This window comes from Perca fluviatilis, chromosome 10, assembly GCF_010015445.1.
Source record: "Perca fluviatilis chromosome 10, GENO_Pfluv_1.0, whole genome shotgun sequence".
NCBI lineage: Eukaryota > Metazoa > Chordata > Actinopteri > Perciformes > Percidae > Perca > Perca fluviatilis.
This window is the reverse complement of record NC_053121.1, coordinates 27275474-27289470: the sequence shown is the minus strand read 5'-3', so window position 1 is coordinate 27289470 and position 13997 is coordinate 27275474. Positions and strand designations below refer to the sequence as shown.

General features: G+C 40.5%; 1 protein-coding gene across 5 annotated transcripts in view; it reads left to right on the top strand.

Annotated features, from left to right (window-relative positions):
• Window positions 1-13997, top strand: part of atp8a1 (ATPase phospholipid transporting 8A1) — a 108521-nt gene that overhangs the window by 88651 nt on the left and 5873 nt on the right. For all 5 annotated transcript variants that reach the window (XM_039813997.1, XM_039813996.1, XM_039813999.1 and 2 more), the window contains 6 exons: window positions 2191-2269; window positions 3471-3532; window positions 3813-3869; window positions 4245-4352; window positions 13005-13093; window positions 13475-13567. In XM_039813997.1, the coding sequence (XP_039669931.1) occupies window positions 2191-2269; window positions 3471-3532; window positions 3813-3869; window positions 4245-4352; window positions 13005-13093; window positions 13475-13567 (488 nt within the window). The remainder of the gene's footprint in view (window positions 1-2190; window positions 2270-3470; window positions 3533-3812; window positions 3870-4244; window positions 4353-13004; window positions 13094-13474; window positions 13568-13997) is intronic.

Genomic DNA, 13997 nt, shown 5'->3' with positions numbered 1-13997 from the left:
GGCTCTTTTGTACACAACAGATACTGTCTTTATGAATTAAAGCTGTTTGTGTTGAGGCGAGAGAAAGGAGTGACTGAGGGTGTTAGAAACTCAAGGCGTGGCTTTAACTGTGCTGCCCGTTTACTTTTAATTACATATACCTGACACTTTAGTCACTCTAATAAACCAGGCTCCCCTTCATGTGATTGTTGTAATTACAGTAGTTTACCAGCAACTATCACTATACAGCACTTTTCCCTCTCTTATACTCCTCTATTTCTTCCCCCCTTTCCCTTCTTACCTCACTGGTTCAAAAAGAAACGGGAAGGGGTGGGCAGCTCTGGAAATATTTGGCTCAATATTAATTACCGGCTTTCATGCTTTTTTTTTTGGCAATTAGGAGTTCCACAAAGGGCAGAATCTTTACAGGACAGACCGGGCATTCATTCGGAGTGGATCCCTAGCAACTTGCTGGGATACATGGGAAATAAAGAGAGCAGGGTGGCTGGAGGGGTGAAAGGGAGGATCCCACTGTGACAAATTATTATGAACATTTATTGATTTAATTAGCATTCATTATTTTGGAGGGGAAACTAGGGATTGTTTGCAACCCAACAGTATTTGGGAATGGCATAGTTGAGGAGGAGGGTGAAAGAGAGCTGAGCCTGTCAGTGGGAGGCTAATTGGCATAAACATGTGATTGTAACATTAGTGATAATTTAGTCCACATTAGACCAGAGAGATAGAAGAGTGGGGGTTGGTTTCAGCTATTTTGCACTCAGTGTATTGGGTTTTGTCTACACAGTGGGAGGGTTAGGTAATCCTGGGGGGGGGGGCCTGCTATGGGACTTTGTTTGGTCAATAGGAAAGGTGAGGAGGTCGTGCCACTGAGACCAAGGTGTATTACAAAGAGTCATAGTCTAGAACAAGACTTTTAATTCACTGTACCCTGTCCTGCTTTACTCCTTCTCCTCTCCTTAGATTTTACATCCTTTCCTGGCACCTTTTTTGGTATAACCATACAGTGTAAAGCAGTACTAATAGTTATTCTAAAATGACTCAAACCTGGGGAAATCCCAAGAGATTTTGACTTTCAGGGTGTCCAAATGTGTCTCAAATAAGATAGGTTTTATGTTTTACTGATAGATTTGCTGAAATTGTTGAAAAGGGTGTTTTTAAGCTAGCGAGCCTCGAACTTGTTGTCTGCCAAGAACCGATGATTAAAAAGAGGCCAAAGATTAAAATGTAATGTTTTTTTTCTGTTTTTATTTTTCCTTCCCCGTTTACTCTCTGGATTTGACAGAGTTTCAGAGCTCAGAAGTAACACCAACGTCTGGGTCAGCAAAGGGAGGAAAGGGGGCACAAATGTGTTTCATGCTACATTGCCCATTAGTGTTTTGTTTGGCTCTGGTATTGCATAATGTAAATTTGAAACAAGGTGGTTTTGGAGTGGGAGTATTGATTTAAACGACTCATCCAAAGTCTGCATGCTTGCATAAACAGACACACACGCAGACTGCGGTCCACACCACGATTTTCCAGGCCCTTAATAATGACCATGAAAACAGTTTAATCTCTGTCAGGTTTGTCAGTCTCCCTGTGTGTTTCTAAACTGATTTCTGCTTGTTTAAACTCTCCTGTCATTTATTTCTACACCAGTTAAAATTCTCGCATGAAAGGGCCGAAGCCTAATGAAATGTAATGAGAGGAAGCCCTCATACTAGCAGCACATATATTAATGTTGTATAATGTTCTTAACGTCGAGGCGAGGATATGTATTTCAGCTTCTTATGCTCAATGCTGTTTTTCTTTGATTCTGTTAAATATGGCGTAAACTTAAAAAAACAAACTAGAAGTTAAAAAAACTGCTCACTGATGTTGTCCACTTGCCTTTCACTGCTCGAACACACACTCAGTAGCCCCCCCCCCCCACATAACACACACCAAGAATATACAACGTGTCTGTCAGCAGGGTGGCCATTGAGCGAGGAGGCCCCGACAAAACCGCCACTTAGCCTAGCGCTGGGCTGGCACAAAGGGCCCAGGTCAGGGGTCACTTGGGAGGCTGGAGCTCCCCACACCCTTTTCTCATGCTTTTTTCTTCTCTCTGTCTCCCTCTCTCTTCTTTGAATCTCCTGCCGCCTCCAACCCCCCCACCCCTCTTTTCCTCCTCCTCCTTCCCCTCCATCCTTCTCCCCTATTTTTTTGCAGGTCTTCTGGGCCCATTGTCTGAACGGCCTCTTCCACTCCGTCATCCTCTTCTGGTTCCCCCTTAAAGCCTTCCAGCATGGTAAGTAGCTCCCAGAGACTCCACCCGCGGTGGATGAAGAGGGAGGACAGTCAAACTCACATACTTTGTCTTAATTAGTTCTCTCTTCAACTGTCCAGTCATGAATTACAAACATGTGTGTGCTCCAGCAAGAGTAACACACACTAACAAGCATATATTTATGTTCACGTATTCGGCCATACTTCTGCACACAGTTCTTCATTTTTTTTTAATAAACACACACCTCTGAGATGCAAACGTTCCAGGTGCTTGTTCAGTGCAGACAATGATGCTTTTAATCCAAATAGACAATTATCAGTCTTTTTGTGTGCGCAATTAAATTGAAATGTAATAACTTTATTTATCCATATAAGGTCAATTGTGCATGTTTGTGCAGAATAGGATGCAAGGTTTCTGTGTGCGAGTGCAGAGAGAATGGAGTTCTTAGAGCCAGTGGGTCTTGGCTGGCCAGAGCAGAGGACCACACAAGCTTGTGCCTGCTCTCCAAACAAAGGCGCCGAGCCGCTTTACTCTGACTGACAGGCTGTCAGCAAAGCCTCAGCGCACACAAGACATGTGACCAGCCGGAAGTAAAGGGAAAGGGAGCCTCTCTTTCTTTCTTTACTGGCAGTCGCACACTGCTGATATTTTAGCCTCATCTACAGCCCAAATTCACGTGGGCAGTTTGGGTCATATGTCTGTTTAATTTGCAGTTAATTTCGATTTAATTAATTCAGGAAATTCTTCTAACCTCTGTTTTAGGAAAAGTGTTCTCAATAGGTTGGATTCCGATTTTAATGGCAGAATACATACCCATTTTATCAAAAAACAGTCCTGTTCTTTCTATTTCAGCAGTGAATTAGCCAGAGCATTTAATTCCTGACCATGATTAATGCACACCAATTCAGCTTTTCAGTCTTACTGATGGCTTTTCATAGAAACACTCTTTCCTAATAGTTGCAAAAGACAGAATTAACATTCCAGCCTCTAAAAGGGCAGTAATGGAAGCAGCATTTGACTGTGGTTTTCACTTCACGTTCCAATGTCCACTTTTTGTCTCTAACAGAGTGTTTTACACTAAAGTTCACACTAAGATCTACCAAAACTAATATCCTCTGGCTGTTTACCATTTGGACCACCTAAAGGAACTCTGCACTAAACCCAGGAGCTGAAAGGAGACAGCTTTGGCCCTAAAAGCTTCTGTTGTTGATTCTCTTCACAGATACAGTTTTTGGCAACGGAAGAACTCCAGACTATCTCCTCTTAGGCAACATGGTTTACACAGTAAGTGCACCAATCTTCTTGACAGGCAGGGTTTTGCTGTGTTAAACGGTTCAGGTGTCTGAGCCAAGCGTTATCAACTTTTTGTGCATAAACATCACTTGGACTTCCTTTTCTTCTGCCTTTTATTTTGTCTGCTGATGTTTTCCATTTTTATATTGTACAGTATGTCAACAAAAATATGTACTTAATGAAAATTCAGTTGTGCGATACACCTCCAGTGACCGATGATAGTATTGAAGAGGGAACGGGTTTAATGTCAGCGTGATTTGTGTCTCCACAGTTTGTGGTCATCACAGTTTGTCTTAAAGCCGGCCTTGAGACCTCATCCTGGACCATGGTAAGTCGATGGCTCTATCCTCTCTCGCTTAGGTTCTGCTATCTCTTTCCCGTTCCTGCATTTTATATGACCACTGATGCTTGTGACATATTTTACATTCTCTTCTTATCTCCAAGTCTCTTTATGGTTTGTTTCCCACTGAGCTCGTAACTGTAAACCCAGTGAAATGACCATACCGTATGGAAACTCCTTCAAGTTACTAGAAGCCACTCTGTGTGAACTTTTATGCCCAAATGATAAAAATGGCAACGAACAAGACAGTATAATGTATAAAAATGATGGCCCACATGCAATTTGGTGAAGCGCAAATCTAGTGTAAATTAAGAGCCCAAAATATTTCTATTTCCTTACTGTCCTCTAAATCTTCACCAACAGTTTAGTCACATCGCCATCTGGGGAAGCATCGGCCTGTGGGTGGTGTTTTTCATTATCTACTCCTCACTGTGGCCCCTCATTCCTCTGGCTCCCGACATGTCAGGAGAGGTGAGCACATGCATGCTACATGTACTCATACAAATGCTTACACATTTACACACACACAATCTCTTCTCTCTCTCTCTCTCTCTCTCTCTCTCTCTCTCTCTGTCTGACAGCAACAACTTCCTCTGGTACTAAAGAAACTGCTGATATAACCATCTATCACTGACAGACTTGCAGTGCCTCATTCATTTTCTGCACACGCTGATGGAAAATGTCAGAGTTAAACTTGACACAGGTCTTTGTAAGGAGAGCCAGAGGGGTGTAAACTGTCAGACCTCTGGCTTGTGTTGCATAATGACTTAATTGGGCCAATTAGCCCAATGTTTGTGTTACTTTGCCCTCCCTCGGCTCTGAGTATCCACAGGTGACATTGAAACAGTGAAGCTAAGCAAAGAAAGGTGAGGATGCGTTTGGTATACACACTGATGTCTTAGAAATCTGTCCAGCAAACACCAGGATCAGAAATTGAGTTTAAAATGCACTTTAAAGTTCATTAAATATTTAAAAAGATTAAAAGAAAACAGACCCATGATTTTACACTGTTTACTTGTTTGAGTTATTATTTACATGTGAATGGGATTACTGTCCTGCTGGGTCACCACAGGTGGTTAATAAGAGCCTATTAACCACAGGTGACATTTCCCAGTGCATTCTGAGGAAGACAATGTGGCATCTTTTCATTAAAGAACAAGAACACAGTAGGAGGCTATTCCAAGAAAAAAGCTGGCACTACACAGTATGCGGTAAAAGAAAATATCGGTCTATCTGAGAATCTGCATGTCTGTGTCCTGTTTGAGACAATGTTTGATGATGTGGGGATACGGTGAATGTGTGTAACACAGTTCCTTACAGAGCTATTTGATCGTTTTTGGGAGTTCATAACTTTATAATGCCATCAGTCATCCTATTAGATGTCCAAATGTCAGACATACTGTATATGTGAGAGGATTTGGAACAGACTTGTGAATATGTCGGAATGGCAGCTCACTAGAAAGATTTTTAACTGGGACATTTTGTATGGAAAACCAGTGGATAAGTGAGGTGAAATCTTTTCCTTTTTTTTCAAAACATGTACAGTGTAATTTTCACAGTGTTGATGTTTCGTACAAACAACTACAGTGTAGAGCCTTATTAAAAGCAGATATTTACTAAAGTAAATAGACTAAAAGATGTCTGTTTGCACAGTGACGATCAGGTATATTACCATTGGCTGTAAAAACAGAAAAGGCTTTGTTTGTTGTGATTTAGGTAAGTTGAATATGGCGTAATTGCTCATTATGATGATTTTAAGCAAAACTTTGACAATTTGGGTAATGCACTAATACGCTTAGTCGCTTTTTGGTGGCATATATGAGAAGATTTGTACGACTCTCAAATCTGTCTGTTAAATATATGGCTACAGCTAGCAGACGGTTAATTTAGCACAGCATAAGGAGTGGAAACTGGCCCTGGCTCTGTCTGATGGTACCAAAAACTACCTCCCAGCACCTGGTACAGTATAATGTGTTAGTGAGCTTTAGAGGTGCTGGTAGGCAGATTCTGTTCCCTTTGGACAGAGCCAGGTTACCTGTTTCCAGTCTTTAAGCCAAGCTAAGCTAACCAGCTGCTGGCTGTAGCTTCATATTTACTATGCAGAAATGAAAGTGGTATCAATCTTCTCTTCTAACTCTCTGCCAGAAAGCAGATGTATTTCCTAAAATGTCGAACTATTTCTTTAAAGGCTACACTTTTTAGTAGAATGTCATTATTTCTGATCAGTTCTGCTGGTTGAATTATTATAAGGAGGAGCCTTTTTTTTGCAGCATATAGACACAATTCTTTGTTTGCGTTGGAGTTGTTATATCTAATTGTAAGCTAGTAGTTAACAGTATTTTTGGCATTTGAAGTCCAAGACAGCGGCGCACTTGTATGTGCCTGACACAATAAATAAATGCGATACATAAATACACAATAAACAACATAACACACACACACACACACACATGCAATGGGTATATTAGCTTCACTCGATCTCCTTTACGAGAAGTCTGGTGCTTTCATCCACGGCCTGCAGCACTTGACTGAAGACAGTAATGGTGTCCTGTGGGTGGTTGGTAGGTAACCCTACGCCCCTGCCCCAACTCTGGGGTGCCAGTACATCATCAAACAGGGACACGTCTCTCCGAAACCTGAGAATGCATCAGAGACAACAATCTCGGCTTCCACGACCTTGTAGCCTCACATATTTCACTAAGGCCTCTTCGATGTGTACTTGAAATATTTGTGTGCTCTCAGTCCTTCTATCTATTTTCTTTTGCTCCTTCTCTTTTACTTTTTGCATCAGGTTTTTCCCTCTTTGTTCTCTTTTTGTTCACCTCCCCCCCCCCCGCCCCTGCCAGTCGAAAATCTGCCCGAGGGCCAACAACATAACAGACACCAGAGCTCCTTTCTCCTCCTGTTTCTGCTCTCACTCACTACTCAGCTCACCGCCTTTAACAAGAGATGTTAAGCAGTGCTCAGCGTCATGTGAACGCATTCATCAATGTCAGGCTAAATATTCTTTGGACGATAGACAAGACAGGTGCAGGATCCCTCCACAGAACATACTAAAACAGATAGTGTGCTTTTCACTGGTACTCCCAAAACTGATTTATCCCGTTTGCACCTCTTAGAAGTCTGGCACAGATATCAAAAGTAAATGTGAGATTATTGTGTTCATGCCATGTAATCTGCCACACTAAGCAGCTTAGCTTCACCTCAGGAGATGTCTCTGGTAGGTTCTGTCACACTGACCTGCTGTCCGCTGACTTGCCTCTGCTATCAACACAGCTGTCTCCTGTACAGTTTATCCCTTCTCTCGCCTCGCTTCTCACACACTCCTTTTGCTATTGTTCAATTTCTGCTCCGAGCTGCACTGGAGCAACTCTCACTCAGACTCAAGTACTTATCATCAGCATATGGATTTTTTTACTCTGCAAGTGTGCATCAGATTCTTCTCAATCAGTGATGAGAAACCTTTACAGAAAGCTAGCTAGCTATAGCTGAGTTTTACAAGTTTAGCGTGTGTTTTTAATACTAAAAGACAAAACAGGAATGGCCATCACAAAGGGCCTCCTTTCAAAATACATCTCCTGTTTCTTCACTCATTCATCAGCCATTTTGTTCAAGGTTTCTTTTCTGGCTAATAGGCCCAGTGTCCTTTTTATTATTTTATTTTGAGTCAGGAATGATAGAATTGACATAATTTATAATATGAGAAATTTGATACCATTTTGGAACTTTATTTAGCTACATTTTAATTGGTCAGTAAATTTGAGTGAAACACAGACTTCATTCATTTCATAATGTGCTGCATGAAACATGGATATAGGGGTAAGTTGCAAAATTATTAGGTCCTAGGGTTCTGTAATTCTTGTAATGAAGCCACAGATTTAAAAAGCCGATGTCAGGTATCCTTTTACTGCTTTGGTATTGCACTTCATGAAGGATTATAGCAGTGTTTTGTTTTGCACATTTTAGTCCATTTGTGTATGTGTGTGTGAGTAACTTGAAACTTGCTTAAGACAAGTAATTCATCATAGTTAACATGAAGACATCTTTGGTTTTCAGCCATGTTTAATTATTGTTGTACCTGATCCATGTGCTCCAACATGCAGAATTTGAGTTAGGTGCCAAAATTCCCCAACACAGCAAAAACACTGCTAGTGATAGATGATTTACCCTTAATATAGTCTTTCAAATAAATGGTCTAAAGACTGGGATAATTATAATAATATAACATATAGCAGAGCTATTCTTCTTTTTTTTTTTTTTTTTACTTTAAGACCCAGTGATGGAATTACTGACCCCTGTTTATCACTGCTGTTGACTTAGTCCCTCGGTGGTGCTTGTTGAATCCTTTTGGTCCTTCTTTAAGACTCATGAGCCTGTCGTATGGTTGGTTTTGTTAAAGTCTTGTACCCAGATGTCTTCGTCCTCCCTCGGCTAATGATTGATAAACACCACAGCACATGGTTAGTGTAATACCTGACCATGGTGTACAGTTTTGGTGAGAATAAGTTTTAATCTGCTGATCACACACTGTAAATCACATGTGTGTAGTTGTGGCTGTGAGACTGCTGAGTTACAAGTGTTAATGTAAGGAATTTCTTTTCTCTGTTTTCCTAGTCAGTGTCTTGCTGTCTTTGTTAGGCAACACACTGAGAGCATGGAGTGGATGAAGGACCCAACTGAGAAAGTCATTGTTTGCTTTACACATTGACCTTTTTATTTTTTTTCTATTTTTTTTGGTGAGGGGGGGATTTGGCTGATTTGTTTCTGCTGATGATGTTTGGGGAATTTGGATTTGCCTTGTCCAAGCAAGGCTGCCTTTTTGCTCGTTTTCATTTGTGTGCATTCAGCCAATTGGATAATCAACATGGATAGATGCAGACCAAAGTAAAGTCTGGGACAGGATTCAGCTGATTCTAACCCTTCTCCTCTCAGTCTGCCTAATACAAAAGGTTATACAAATACAAAGAAGCTCTGTGCATTCAGGAAGCTAATGTTTGAATATTAGCAGATCCGGGATGTCGTACAGCTGCTCGAGTTTTATGAAGTTGGGTTTTCTTAGTCTTGTTTGCTGAATCCAGAGCATACTATAGACCTGCGGGGTGAATGGTGAAATAGTGAATTACCTAAATTTACATTAACCATTACAATGACAGACATTAACATAATTCAAACTGCTGAGACTACACACTTTCCTAAACATGATCAGCCAGGTGTCACATTCCCCTGATCAAGCTTTCCTGGAAAAGGAACGTGTGAAGCACTTGGTCTGGTTTGCTCAATACCCTTCCACATATTTTCCAAAGTTTAAGCATCTTTCAATAAAGTTGTATCTTTCATATTCTGCAGTTTTAAACATGTATTCAAACATAGCAGATTTGAATGACATGAATGATTTAAAAAGAAAAAAAGAAACAACAAGAAAGTGGGGAGAGAGGGAGTTGTATGGTACAGTATGTAACTTAAGCATTAGGGTACCAGGACACTCCAGAAACCCATCTCTTTAACCTCTTCACCCCCACACCATCCCCATATAGTTTCCACCATTCGGAAAGGAGTACAAAAATACTAAGAACCATACATTTTACAGCAGTATATAAGGTAGTTGGCATTTTGTGTGTGGACGTGTATATACAATTGCTTCGGTCTAGTCTTGTGTCTAGTCCGTCTGTCTCTGTGTGTGTGTGTGGCCATGAGGGGGTCAGTGGCCTGTCAAAACACATCCCTCCATGCCAGCGGACACTACTGTCTGTCCAGCCAGACAAGTTTATTAGTTTGTCCTAAAAATACAGCCCCGCACCTCGGACCTCTCTCCCCCCCCGTCCAGCTCCCAGGGGCCCCCTGGTATGAGGCATTGCTAGCATCCACCAACAGTGTTGGCCCGCTCGCAGCCACAGCGCCTGCCCAGATGCATGAAGACAAACATTTGTTGATTGTAATTGGTCAGATTTGTTTGGATTTATAAACTTTGACGTCAAATTGAAAAACTAACAGTGAATTCAGTTTTTTTAGGTCTCGTTTCTACTTCATTACTTTGTTATGGTTTCTGTAGGTTTCACAGTTGTACCAAATGTTATTACGAGCATATTTTTTTAATTATTTTATGATAAACTTGAGATTTTAACTATAAGTCCTGTATATACACCATTTGTGACTCTGAGGTGTGTACCAAGATATAAATATGGTTTATAGATTAAACTACGCTAAGATGGTTTATTTTTTTGAGCCTTTGACTTTGATTTAATATGCTGAGTATACATCCCTGGTTTGTTTTCAAAAGACTCTCATGACAGCTTAAACGCTCTCATTAAAATGCATGATACACTGGATGAAAACGAAAATAATTAAACTGACTCACGACAACAAAAAAAACAGTAAATGTATCCACCAGGGCTGCGTCATTTCAAAAATTGACATGAAAATATCCCGTGCTTCGATGCAATTTTCCTTCCTTTTTTCATCTCATACATTGTCAGCCTCCGGGGCGACACAGAAAAGCTCTATTCATCAGAGTCCCATCTCAAACTGTAGGAAAAAGTCATTTTTGATTTCCTGTCATTTGGGATTTCCTCTTCCCCCAGTGTTTTGTCAGACATCAAAGTCAATTTGCAGGTAATGGCGAACAGGTTAGCTAATTTGAGCAAACCTGAGCGCTTTGATAGTTTTGACACTGTGTGTGTGTGTGTGTGTGTGTGTGTGTGTGTGTGTGTGTGTGTGTGTGTGTGTGTGTGTGTGTGTGTGTGTGTGTGTGTGTGTGTGTGTGTGTGTGTGTGTGTGTGTGTGTGTGTGTGTGTGTGTGTGTGAATCCTAAGAGCCCTGGCTGTGTCACATTACAGGAAGGACACTCTAGAGGGGCCCCAGCAGTTTAAACAAGTGGCACATTACAATGCAAGGAGCAGGAGTTTGCCAGTTTTGCACCTCGACATGTAATGACAGATAGTTTCAGTGCAGCGGGCCAAAGCAAACATCGTTTCACCCCCACAAGACGCTTCACTGTCTTCTCTCCACTCTGGATCCAAAACAACCTCCCAGCCACCGCATTGTGATTTTTAATTTAAATCATCACAGACGACTGTCTGCTACAAATGAAGCGTATTTTTTTCCAACGAATGACAGAGTATGTAGGAGAAGCAGTTCCTAAAATGCCTGACTTGTTTTTAGATCACGTCCAAATGTGTTTTTCTTCCAGCGAGATAAATGAGTCTCAGTGAGGATCACAGCTGTCTCATTTGTAGACTTATTTTGTCCATGAGCTCAATGTGAACATTTGTCCCTAACTGCGTTAAAAATAAAATATCAGCTCGTTTATAATTCAGAAAATTCAGTTAGTCAACTTGGCTGACGATAATATGTTGTTTACAAAAATAAGAATTTTAGGAGCACTTTTATAAAGAATGTCTTCATTTTTTGGTATTTTTGGGCTGAGGTGCCCCTTTGGCAGTCAAACTTTTACGTAACCTAATGATTACAGCGCAGTAAAATTGGCAGCGTCTTTGTTTCCAGATTTTTCTTCTATTGCATTTGAAAGTTTAGAGCTGCAACTAAAGATTCTTTTAATTTGATTACAGTAATCTGCTAACTATTCTTTCGATTAATCGTTGGGTTTTTAAAATGTCAGAAAACCGTGAACAAGAGTCTACAGCCACGTTAGCTGCTCGTTGAGGTTGTTCTAAGGCTCAATATATCTAAATGCTAACATTAGCATGCTAACATGCTTACAATGACAGTGCTAACTATGCTAAAAAATGCTGATGTTAAACGGAATGTTGATGTTCACCATTTTAGTTTAGTGTGTTAGCATGCTAACATTAGCTCATTAGCACTAAGTACAGCTGAGGCTGATGGGAATGTCATTAGTTACGCAGCTATTTGGTCATAAACCAAAGTAATGGACAAATTGTTATTACAATAGTTCATTCTGGTACATTAATGGCTGTACTTTTATCTGAATCCAAAGGAGTGTGCCGACATTAGCTATCTCTAGATTCATGCTGCTAGGATGGCTAAAAATTATCATAATTTCCTAAAGCCCAGGCTGATGTCATTAAATCGTTTATTTTCCGAAACAACAATTCAAAAGCTAAAAATATTCATTATCATATTCAACGGAGAAAAGGAGCAAATCCTCAAAGAAACTAGAGAATATTCAAAGTTTTGCTTAATAATTTAACAACCCTTGTTTCAAGAGTCATGTTATGGCAATTAGTTATACATGTTTTAAGTTTTTGGAAAAATACAGTATTCAGAATGTTTTTCACTGCATTTACACAAAACGATTCTGTGGCTTTCTATGTGGATATTCTCTACAAACATTGAAAGTGGAACATGTAGTTTTGAGCTGGAGTTTTGCGCAAACTGCGTTTGATGTGGTCATGCATCTTACAAATAGGGGAGGGGGTCTGCGGTCTCAGAGGGTTAGGGGATTTATTAAATTTTTTATGTTTTTGTCACCCCTTGCTCAGAGCTGACAGTTCACCCTTTACTATATTCTTTTCAGCAAATTACTGTAGGGTGCTCGAGACATGTATGCGTGTAAATTTTGAATATGGCTGAGCTTTCAATCCTTTCAGTTAACATCAGGGGGCTAAACGGGCCGATCAAACGAAAGTGGAACATGGAAGTATTAAATTTAAACTCTGATAATTACAGCTCTTCACGATGCTTCATCACAACGCTTTCTCTTACACTTGGTGGTTATTGTATTGAATGTATCATTAAAAGCACCTCCGATCCCGGACCTGTGTCTTCTGTGAGGTATTGACAGGAGCTCTCAACACTGCAAACAGTTGAGCTGTTTTCCTTTGAAAGAGATACCACTGTTGAAATGCTTCACAGGTACTTCCTCCGCCCCGAAGGGCTGAGAGGTAGAGGAGAGCCATACAAAATCATGGTATCATTTAGTCACAGAGGATTAACCCACTTTAAGCAAGTTATTTGGACTCATCTCCTCTTTATTTCCACAATATAACTGTTTGTTTTGGGCTGCCTTTGTCATGTATGTTTTTAATTATGTGGCACAAAAGAGGATAATAGGTGCTGTTCTTTATCAGGTGTTTTCTTCTTTCAAAGAGCTCTTCTTTTCGTATGATCAGGTGTTGAACTCTGCATTTTGTGTGTGTGTGACAGGCGACGATGATGTTCTGTTCGGGGGTCTTCTGGACAGGCCTGGTTTTCATCCCAGTCACCTCGCTGGTCTTTGACGTTGCCTACAAAGTGTGAGTCTTCTTCTCTGCGCTCTCCTCGCTCATCATCACTCCAATACACTTCCGATACAGGAAATTCCTCCAGAATCTCTCCTATCTCCCAAAAAAAAAAAATCCCTGCCCCGAAATGTCTTTTCTCTTCCTTGTCTTTCAAGGAAGTCTAGCTTTTATATATTCTGTGAACGCTCCATGGGAGCAAATGTTTGTGTCTGGTTGACATCAGCCCACAGCAGATGCAAGGTGTAAGGAGCAATTTGCAAAGTTTTATTTCCTGATGTTTCAAAGCAGTTTGAATTGGTCGGTGGGGTATTTTAATGTCGGTCTATGAAGGTGCTATCGCGTTAAAGCATCTGTCACATTATGATTTTGTTCTAAATATTGTTTAATTTACAGGGTGAAGAAGGTGTGTTTCAAGACCCTGGTGGATGAAGTGCAGGAGCTCGAGGCTTTATCCAAAGACCCTGGAGCAGTGGTGCATGGAAAGAGGTACAGTTACTTATCACTTCTCGCTCTCTAGATCTACATTTCACATTTATTGACATAATGTTTTGTCTCCAAGTGGATGTGGAAAATTTATTTTCCTTGTGAAAATGAACCTATAAGTTAAAAAATAATGGGACATAAATGATCAGTTTGGTCTTTTTGTTTCCTTTTTGCTATATTGTACCATTAGTGATAACACATTCAAACTGCAGTTACGCGAAATTACCTGGTGCACGTCTTGCTTGTCACTGTGGACACGTTTGCACTCGCAAACTAGCAACTAGCTTCCTCAATAGCAAACATTGTGTAAATAAGCAACCGGATACCAGAGAGTTGCAAAAAGGAGAGCTACAGTATTGAGTGATGAATGGCATAATGAAATGTATACTCTCTCACTTTATATATATCATCATATGGCCCAACACTATCAGGG